The sequence below is a fragment of the Macadamia integrifolia genome, unplaced genomic scaffold (assembly GCF_013358625.1).
Source record: "Macadamia integrifolia cultivar HAES 741 unplaced genomic scaffold, SCU_Mint_v3 scaffold1364, whole genome shotgun sequence".
Lineage (NCBI taxonomy): Eukaryota > Viridiplantae > Streptophyta > Magnoliopsida > Proteales > Proteaceae > Macadamia > Macadamia integrifolia.
In genome coordinates, this window is record NW_024868178.1 from 1 (window position 1) to 9,446 (window position 9,446).

Consider the following 9,446-nt stretch of genomic DNA (forward strand, 5'->3'; position numbering starts at 1 on the left):
TTTTTTAATCATGGGTTTGGGTAGGGGTTTGCATTTGCATCCGTTTGTATGTTGTACGTACCCTAATTATTCCTTCCTTTCTCAATAAAATATTGGCTATCAACATTCGGGAAAAAAAAATCCAGAATTACTGTATACCTAGATCTGAAGTATTCAAAAAAGATGTCAACCTAAGAAAAAAAATTCTACTTACAGAAATAAATATATCAGTCCCAGCAGGAATGGCATATCCATTTTTGTCACCCTTGTTTCCTCCTGCATAATTGATTTAAAATTCCATGCTTAGCCCCTAGATATATGTGTATGTGTGTGGGAACGTATAACTGCATCAATTATATTTACTTGAAGTTAGATATTATGTCAATGAGAACTTGTACCCGGCAATACATCTGATTTGAGGGAACGTCTAATAAGCAGTGGAGGCTGAGGATATAGACGAAGAGCCTCCACAACAATAAGCTGTATGTATCTGCAAGCATGTAAAGTTTAAAATTTTTAACACTTCGACTTCATCCTATACTTAATAATCAGAACAGCCCAAAGCATAGGAACCAATACATTTTTTCTAATAAACACCATTTGACAAAAAAAAATTCAAGAGACTTGAACCTATAGAAACAGATTAACAGAAAATTGAAAAGAAACATAGCAACACAAATATGAGCAAAATATTGAAAGGTTACTCCCGTAAAGTGGAAGACTATAACAGTTTACATATAATGGGATGAGTACGTGAATAAATTGGAGCATTGAGATGCCTAAAATTGGGCATTTCCATATTTGTGGAGGCTTGTCTCTAATTAAGCATTTGCAGTGAATCATTTGACACCCAAGGGACATCAAATGGCCAACATAATGTTTCCTTTAGGACCAGGACGCCAAGAGGGTGGATCATTTTTCTGTTCATTGAACTTTGCTGGGGCTTAAAACACATTTGTAGGATCACCATTCTTGAGTTAACATATAATGTATGGGTTAACCTATGCCACATGAACATGCAACAACTTTGGTGTGGCAAAGATTCCATTTCTTGCATTCTCATTGGCTTGTATGAAGAGCTGGGACTGGTTCGACTCATAATTTGAAGTATTCAGGTAACGTAGAAGAAAATTATGAACATTAATTTGTGTGCGTGTGTGTGTGCGTGTGCGTGTGCGTGTGCGTGTGCGCGTGCGCGTGCGCGTGCGTGTGTGTGCTACAAATGCAAGCATGCATTTATGTGCACAGGGGATTACTCAAAATGTTGTTGCATAGTACAGTCCATATAACTAGTAAGCAGGACTAAAGGCTTTGTTGACCTACTACAACTTCTTAACACATTCGAATGTTGTTCTCCCCTGACCAAGTACAGAATCAATTTCTGCTTGAGCTTTTTTCATTTTGGAAGGGTTCTGCAATAAAGTAATTCAAGAGACATTTAGAGTTGCCAAATATGTAAAAACATTTAAATATCTGCACAAGTCCACATGAAATGCAAATTTTAATTAATAGATAAGATTCAATAAATAAAAATTTCATGAGTTATTCTGAAATTAGTAGGGCTGCTTTCAGAGTTTAGTCATGCAGAAAGACAGAAACATACTTGGGCAAGCAGGAAAACAGCCCAGGTAAGAACCGCAGCAGTTGTCTCGTGGCCAGCAATAAGCATGGTCATCAGGTCATCCCTTAACTGAAGAGACATCAAATAACCGATTATAAGAGAGAACCATCCTTTAGCCGTGGAAATATGAACCAAAATTTCAATAATAATCTAAGATAATTCAGAAATGCTTAAAGAGGAAGACTTGGATGACGACATTTGTAGAACAATATTCCAGCTTCTCCAGTCCCACTAACCAACTGGGCATGGAAACCAGGCTATGCAAATCATTTGACAGACCCCACCTGGGGGAATTAACACAGAGAGAGAGAGAGAGGGGGGTAGGGGTAAAGCCTAAAGGCATACATCAAGTCAACTTTTAGGAAAGGCCCTATTCAAAAGTCAAATGTGCCAATCATAGGCCTAAATGGAGGTCTGTCACTGGAACATTCTAAACCTAAAACTCCTTGTTCAAAATATCACAACAAATAGGAACATTACAGGGCATATATTTACCTGACGATCATCAACATCAGCTCCCCGCATATCGACTAGGAAACGCAGAAGATTTGCATCCTGCAAGACTTGTCCACAGAAAGAATGACAAACATCAGTGCTTCTGAAGGAAAACTGTCAAGCTCCAACATAAAATCAACCATGATTAAGCATAGCCTGTGGGATTTGGGAGCATTCTCTATAGAGGAATCGTAACAACCTTCAGATTCAAGTAGTCTCTTTGTTGTAGCTTCTCAACATCTGTCTCCTACCATAGAATGGAAAATTAGCATTAAAAGAACAAATTGGATAGTTGTTAGTAACATAATCATGTTTACAATACCAGAGAAAGCACAGATATTCGGTAAATAAAATTCCAGCTTTATAGGATGCAATATGACATAATTATGCTAAAAATGATCTAATATGAGAAAACCAACATATAATAAACAAGTATAGGTCTACTATAAGCATATTCATAAAAAGCAATAAATATAATCAATGTGAACTCATGAAGTGTTAAAAAAAAAACTGATATAAGGCATGTTCTCACAGGGCCACAAGGCAATGCCAAGGCAGTCGTTGATTATCATAAGGTCATTATGATTGAAATAAAATTCATGGTTAAAGCTCAAGTTCATTCACCAATCAGCTTAAATTTCTTCTCACCTGCCTGGTCTCTTTCGCATTCCTGATGAGTCCATCAAGGCAGTCGTTGATAATCATAAGGTCATTATGGAACTTTCTCTGCCTGGGAACCACCCATCTTGCTAGAGGAAGTTTCCAATATGGTATGTAGAAAGTAGATCTGTGTTCAGCTTCAAAAAGAGTACCATATACAGCCTGTAATATATTTGTTGAAGAGATAAATCAAAATCTTCCATAGTCATGTCCTTTAGTTTCAATGCAAAAGCCCACAGGAAGCATGTGTTGAATGATAAGGTCTTTTTTAACAGAAATTCATTAACACAAAGTTACAATCACAAAGAGAACTACATAAAGGCCTGGACGGTTCACTTTAGTTATGGAAGACAAGAATAAAACTTAGATAGAGCAATTGATTATTTGAAGGGAACTACATCATGATCCACCTTATTTCCAACTACACTTCAACCGAAGCAATAGATAGACAAACTAGAATACCAGAAGCTTTTAACTAAAAACTAATTTGCAAGAACAAATGTCAATCTGTCATGAGCAGGGAATCGGTCACCATATGTTGGTCCCGTATAGAAAGTTGAAGACCCCAGGAGAAGGTTGTCGGGATTTGCTAGACACTATCATTCCGAGGTTACAGGCAGAGGTTAGATGGAAGCAACCAAAAATTCATAGTATGGATAGACTTCTTAATTTAATTTTTCAGGTGGGAATAGAATGTTTAATTTGAGTGCATAAGACAGATAATACTTTCCTAAACAATGAAGTCTCTTTTGCAAGGTTTAAACAATAAGCGGCTGAAAACATATAAGATTTTTGATGCAGTATTCTCTCTCTCTCTCTCTCTCTATATATATATATATATATATATCAATCTCTCTGTTGATGCATTCTCCTATGGATGGATGAACCATTCTTGGAAAAGTGAAACATAATGTCAGTTTACATAGAAGGACTAAAGTAAATGACAAATATCACAAGAAATGTTGATGGATCATAAACAATTTGTGCAGACGGTATGAGGAAAGTGAGAAGAAGAAAGCATCTCATATTTTAATTTAACAAGAAACCATATCAGAAAGTTCCTAGAGTTTAAGATTACCCGTATAAATATATTATGGGAGAGGGTTTTCTGAGCAAGCAGCATAGAGGAGCGCACCAACGTAGTGATATGGAATGGTTTCATATATAGGATGGCAGCGAGGTAATTTCATGTGAGGAAAGATATAGAGAGAGGTTGCTAATGTACGGCGTACCCTCCCCAAGTGGCTCAGAGATCCTTTTACCAGATATTATTTACATTTCTTTATACACTTAAGCAGTACATAGAAACACATTACTGGCACAGTTGTTGATGCATTTGGAAATCACCGAGTAAACCCTTTCTTAATATTTTAGATCATTAACATTCTACTGTCTCTGATGTAGTGAAGATTGGAAAGCATCTTATATAGTGTCATTTCACAATCAAAAGGAAGTCCCAAGCTGCAAAATACCTAATTTTTGGAGGAACATACACAAATGCTAACCTAAGAAACAGTAACATTTTTTATTGAGCTGAAAGATACAATAACAAGACGAGGGAAATTTCAGGATGTATACCCATTGAACCAAACCTTAATAACTGGAGATTCTTTAGTCACTGACCCAAAGTCATAGTTAAACACACCAAGACCAATAATATCAAGTGCCAAACTTGAAAACTCTGCTTCAAGATCCAACTCAACAACCTCAGCCTTAGCTATTTCTAGAAGTTTCTCAAATTTTGATATCGTCCTCTCTGAACAATCAGTGAATATTTTGACCATAGCCTCCAAGAACAAAGCATGGAACCCAGGAGCAATAACTGCAATTCATGGGGATTACAGCCGAAATATGTTAGCTTCGATATCCTCCAAGTCAGAAAATTTATAGCTGTCTAAATATACACCTAGCTGAAAAAAGTAACATACAAAATTTATCCACAAAATCATTAAACAAGAAGACTTGGGAGTTGGGGAGAATTAAAAAAAGCTCAGGGAAAAAAAAATGATGCATCGGTTCTTGAAAGCACGATAAAGATGAAATTGTTAAAATAATGACATTAATGCATTCTGGTTTCAGAATCCCTCGTTGAAGCATTGCTCGAGGATTAATTAGTGAATCACTACCAATCCTTAAAATCAAAATCTGTGGACTACTCTAAGATGATGAAGAATGGAGACAAGGAGAAGTTTCCATCAGAGTGGCAGTAATTCTGATGCGAGGCTAATGGTTGAGATTTCATCCAGTAGAGAGGTAAGTTTGAAAAATAAGAAAAAGAAGATGCCAGAAAGGGGGGAGGAGGATCTGAACATTGCAGAAATGAGAAAATAAAATGATTAGGTTTTCCTTGCTTCTACATCCTCAGCCTAATAAAAGCTTAGGCTGTTAGGCAAGTTATATATCCATGCGTCCAAGATATACAGGATATCATGTGAGAATGATGAACCATCCATGTATGCAACACATATTATGCATGTGTGTATTCATTATTCTAAACAGTCAGTGGTGGGTTCACATTGTAGTAACTATTATTGGGATTAATCCCACATCGACTAACTCAGTTGGCCTACCTAATACCTTAAGCCTTTTGAGTTGGATAATTTAACATGGTATTAGAGCCACCAAACCTACTACATTTTTTTTTTTTTGGATGAATAAAAATGTAGTAGGTTTAATCATACTACATTTTTAGCCAAAAATGTTCCACCCAAAAGAGGGACCACACATTCCACATGTTTAGCCACCCAAAAGAGGGGCAATACATTAGGTGAAGTATCGAGAATAATCCCACCTCAGCTAACTCTGGGACCTTGAATGACTTCATATACCAATTGGGGATTTCCACCTAATAGCTTAAGCATTTGGTTGGATATTTAACAGTTACATGCGTCAGCTCTTGCCAAGCAAGATCAGAGTCCTGGGCTCAATAAGCACTGGCTCAAACCCACTAAAGCAACCACTTCTGGTCCTTAAAAGGCAGCAATCTATAAACCATGTTTACTTGGCAAAAAAATTGAGGATGCATCAATCAGGCACAAGCTAGGATGCCCGAAGTAGAGCTCCTAAAGCTGGGGGAAAAAAGGCCCTCTTAAACCCTTTTTCCATCCCAGCAAAAACTCAGGCATGGCCAGTCTGGTCAAAAGCCATCAGAGACCAAGTTACTGGATCTAGTACCAAAAAACCTCTAGAACAATTGCTCTGCTTGATGATCAAGTCAAAATTTTAAGGCTTAGTTGTAGCTTAGTTGTAGGCTGAAGTCTAAAGCCTGGAATGCAAATATAAACTCATTAAGGATACATAACTCACATACCTCTTCTCCTCTGCTTCCAAGTGTCAAGATCAGCAGGTATAAGCCCTTTCCCCATTATTGGTTCTAGGATGTCAGCAAGGACTCCCTAATTAAAAATACGACCACTCAGATTGGGAAAAAATAATATATTAAATGATGTGCAACAAAATGTAATGGTTACAATAATGAAGACAAAACTAAAGTTCTTGTATTTGAACATGGTTACCATTCTAGAACCTTAATTACCACTAAGAAACTGACTTCATCATAATTGAGCAGATCAACTCATTATCCTAGATGTCTATACAGTTTTATGCTTATCATTGGCACAAGGCAGAATTGATAGGACAGTTCAATATCATATAGATGAGGCAGAGATGAAAGCAGATTCAACAAAGGCCTTAATGGACTCTGATTCTTTATATATGATATTACACAAATATACCCTCATGCGATTTCTCATAGTAGTTTTTACTATTTAAATGACCAAAAAGCATCAATCTAAACAAAACTTACCTGTTTTATAATGTTACTCACTATCTAGAAGAATAAATATTCTAAAATCATGACACCTTAATCAATACTTGTTTCTCACAATAACTACGAAGAAACAAATTGCAAAAAGAATGATCAAATTTTACAGAGTCCAGGATCCGATCAAGGGGCACCGTGGAGGCTAAATTAATCCAATTTAGATGAGGTTTTTCAGGTACCTCAAGTGAAGATCGCTTCACTATGATGTCGATGCAGAGGACAAGCTGCCTCTCTGCTGTTTAAGCATAGCTACGTGGATTTATTGAGGCAAAGATCAGATTCTCTTCTAATTTTAATGGATTCCCAGTTCAAGTTTTTTCATCTTCTTCTCTTTCGTTCGTTCTTCTTTTAGCTTCAGGTTCAAGTCCTGCAGAGCCACTTCTTCCATAACAATCGATCAGGTCAGACCTTCAAGGTGTGAAATTATTTGGAGGATGATATCTGTTAACTTGCTAGCAGAGGAGTTGGCCAGGGATGTTCTTAGACAATCCATGTATTTGGGCACTTACCTCTTGATCTAGTCCCTCATTTTGGGCTTGGCTTAGGCCTCTTGATGTTGTTGTACTCTTAACTGTTGTACTTTAGCTATCCTTATTAGTAACATCTGTTGCTTAAAAGGATTATATTCTTCTCTTCTGTTTTAAGTTCTGTACAGAATCAACATAAAAGTGGTCTATTGATTGTTATGATTCCCTTGGCGCCATGACAGCTTGCGCTTCCATCTTAGTCACTGTAAGAAACAGCCCTATGATTGCTACCTTTTAACCCGCAAACCTTTCCCTTCTCTCCCATGACAACTTGCACTTTCATCTTAGTCACTGTAAGAATCAAATGTTTTTCCTTCCCATTTCCAGCAATTCCTCTGATATCACCTTCCCCCATTTCTAATCTAACCATTGTGAACAAATAAATGAAAATACACTTCTATTCCTAGTTTTCCTTCACTTTTTTTAAGCTAAAAATCTTCTCCGATTTGGAAAAATCTTGGAGGTTTCGGTGGTCCCCGAAATGAAACCCAGTACTACCGAAATTTCGGCCCAAATCTTGGTTTCAGCCCTGTCCGAAACCCGAGATTTCCAACCTTGGAAACATGTCACATGAAATCAGTATGCCAAAGTGAAACACTGGCATCATTTTGAAAAGCCACATGTTTAACTGTGTATAAACAGGTTACTGAGCCACAGTAAAGTGTTACCTCAACAGCCCAGACCATGTTTCTTCATGATATAAAACCGTTTCTAATCATTTTAAGTTCGAAATTGGAATCTTAAGAGAAAAGAAATGACAGAAGCATGCCCATACTAATAATAATCACAACAGAAGAGTGTTTAACTGTTAATTCATACCTTGTCATATGAAAATGCATTTTCACGTAAAATATGTCTTGCAACAATGGGGTCTGATACAACAACAAATGACTTTGGTCCAAAAGCAAGTTTGTAAACTGCACCATGCTGCCAAAAAATAAATAAACAAGTAAGGAAACTTGATAATATTGAAAGTCAAGAAGAATATGACTTCAATAAACACAACAGGCATATGGATGCAGAGCAGCATGAGTGAGGAAAAATGGGGTAATGACTTTATTTAAACAACAATAACAGTTAAGGCGGAGCACACAGTCCCAAATGTTGTTATATACGACATTGAGTTATCCCATTATAATCTATAATAAATTTTCCAATATCTAAACAATATTCAATGTAACAAGTGGTACAAGTAGCAATACAGAGAATAGGTGATAGTAAACACCTCCAGGAACCAATCGTAAAGTGAGAAGAAAAAAGGCCGGCTAAACAGATCAGATACAGCGCCTTCAGCCACCGGCATCGTTCCTAGACTCCCTCCACTTAACAGATTAGTAAGAAGGTTGCTCGCATTGTCAAATAAATTTCTTCTCGGTTTCTTTTCTTCGGTTCTAGTTGATTGGCATCTACAATAAGATAAATTCTTTTTGACCGATTACTATTTCAAATCTGAGCTACCAATTCCAGCTATTCCTTACAGAATTAATTGAAAGAACAAATTCATTCATAAATTCAAAGGATTTTGAATTAGCGATTGGATAAGACGAAGAGATAGAAGCGAGTAAAAAGAAAAACCTGATCTGAAGGCTCTTCTTCCGAAATTTCAAATGGTTTGTAGTAGTAGCTGAGCGTAAATTTGCGGTTTTGGAGACACCCAGAAGCGAAACTTCATCCCTTTGAAAACCACCATTAACGAGCATAGGGTGCTGTAACAGAGCAGTTGCCATGGCGGATTGACTGATCGAAATTGATTAAAAAATAAAATGAGAGATTTAAGAACACAGAGATTCTCTCATGCTCTACTAGTAGTTGAAGTGGTGACAGCACTGACGGCTTTCTTTCTGGGTCGGCACAAAGTACTGTATCAGGGATATCGCAAAATGCAAATAAAGGCGGGCCCGAAGAATAAAGACCTCTCCCGCCTTGTCTTCGATTGCTCTGGTTGCCAGGCCAGTAGAGAAAGATTACCATGGCCAGTGATAGCCGACTCTCTCCACTAAGATTAGGAGAAAAAAAAAAAAAAATGACATTTAGAAGTTTGGCATTTGGCACGTCCCACCACCCCCTCCACTTTTATCAGCCTCGAATGCTATTTACCGGGGAAAAAAACAAAAAATCAGCCTTCATTGCGGAAAAAGATCCACTCATTCAAGGGCTGAGAAGGTTTGATTTGCATCTCAACACTTGCCACTATTTAGTGATGTCTATCCAAACCCTCTGAGACCTTAGATGGTTGTCGGAGGAGAATTGAAAGGTCAAGTCCTTGGAGAGTATCTCAATCCTATATGCTTTGATATTTTAAAAAGGGACCCTCTCCAGTGTTCATCCTAGGGGTATCAAT

At 37.3% G+C, this 9,446-nt stretch overlaps 1 protein-coding gene across 6 annotated transcripts; it reads right to left on the bottom strand.

Annotated features, from left to right (window-relative positions):
* LOC122063578 (cytochrome P450 97B2, chloroplastic-like) lies at nucleotides 1-9,094 on the bottom strand. Of its 6 annotated transcripts, XR_006135400.1 has the most exons (12): nucleotides 8,681-9,090; nucleotides 8,331-8,511; nucleotides 7,925-8,032; nucleotides 6,066-6,150; nucleotides 4,348-4,577; nucleotides 2,744-2,917; nucleotides 2,295-2,342; nucleotides 2,096-2,155; nucleotides 1,583-1,669; nucleotides 1,303-1,391; nucleotides 378-469; nucleotides 1-255 (listed from the first exon to the last, which is right to left on the bottom strand). XR_006135400.1 is itself a non-coding variant. In XM_042627282.1 (11 exons), the coding sequence occupies exons 1-10, from the start codon at nucleotides 8,830-8,832 to the stop codon at nucleotides 407-409; spliced, it is 1,188 nt and encodes a 395-aa protein (XP_042483216.1). In that variant the 5' UTR covers nucleotides 8,833-9,093; the 3' UTR covers nucleotides 1-255; nucleotides 378-406. The 6 variants fall into 6 exon arrangements, 4 of the variants coding, with proteins under 4 accessions (XP_042483216.1, XP_042483215.1, XP_042483214.1 ...); XR_006135401.1 differs by lacking the exon at nucleotides 1,303-1,391 and having other exon boundaries at nucleotides 343-469; nucleotides 8,681-9,094; XM_042627282.1 differs by lacking the exon at nucleotides 1,303-1,391 and having other exon boundaries at nucleotides 8,681-9,093.
* Between the last annotated feature and the right edge of the window lie 352 nt (nucleotides 9,095-9,446).

Bases quoted from the DNA above. Each gene is read 5' to 3' on its own strand.
- LOC122063578 (XM_042627281.1), bottom strand. From the start codon at position 8,832: ATGGCAACTGCTCTGTTACAGCACCCTATGCTCGTTAATGGTGGTTTT. The intron at 8,512-8,680 runs GTTTTTCTTTTT...ATCTTATTGTAG, and splicing joins AAGAAGAGCCTTCAGATCAG to ATGCCAATCAACTAGAACCG. The intron at 2,918-4,347 runs GTTTGGTTCAAT...AATATATTACAG, and splicing joins AAGAATCTCCAGTTATTAAG to GCTGTATATGGTACTCTTTT.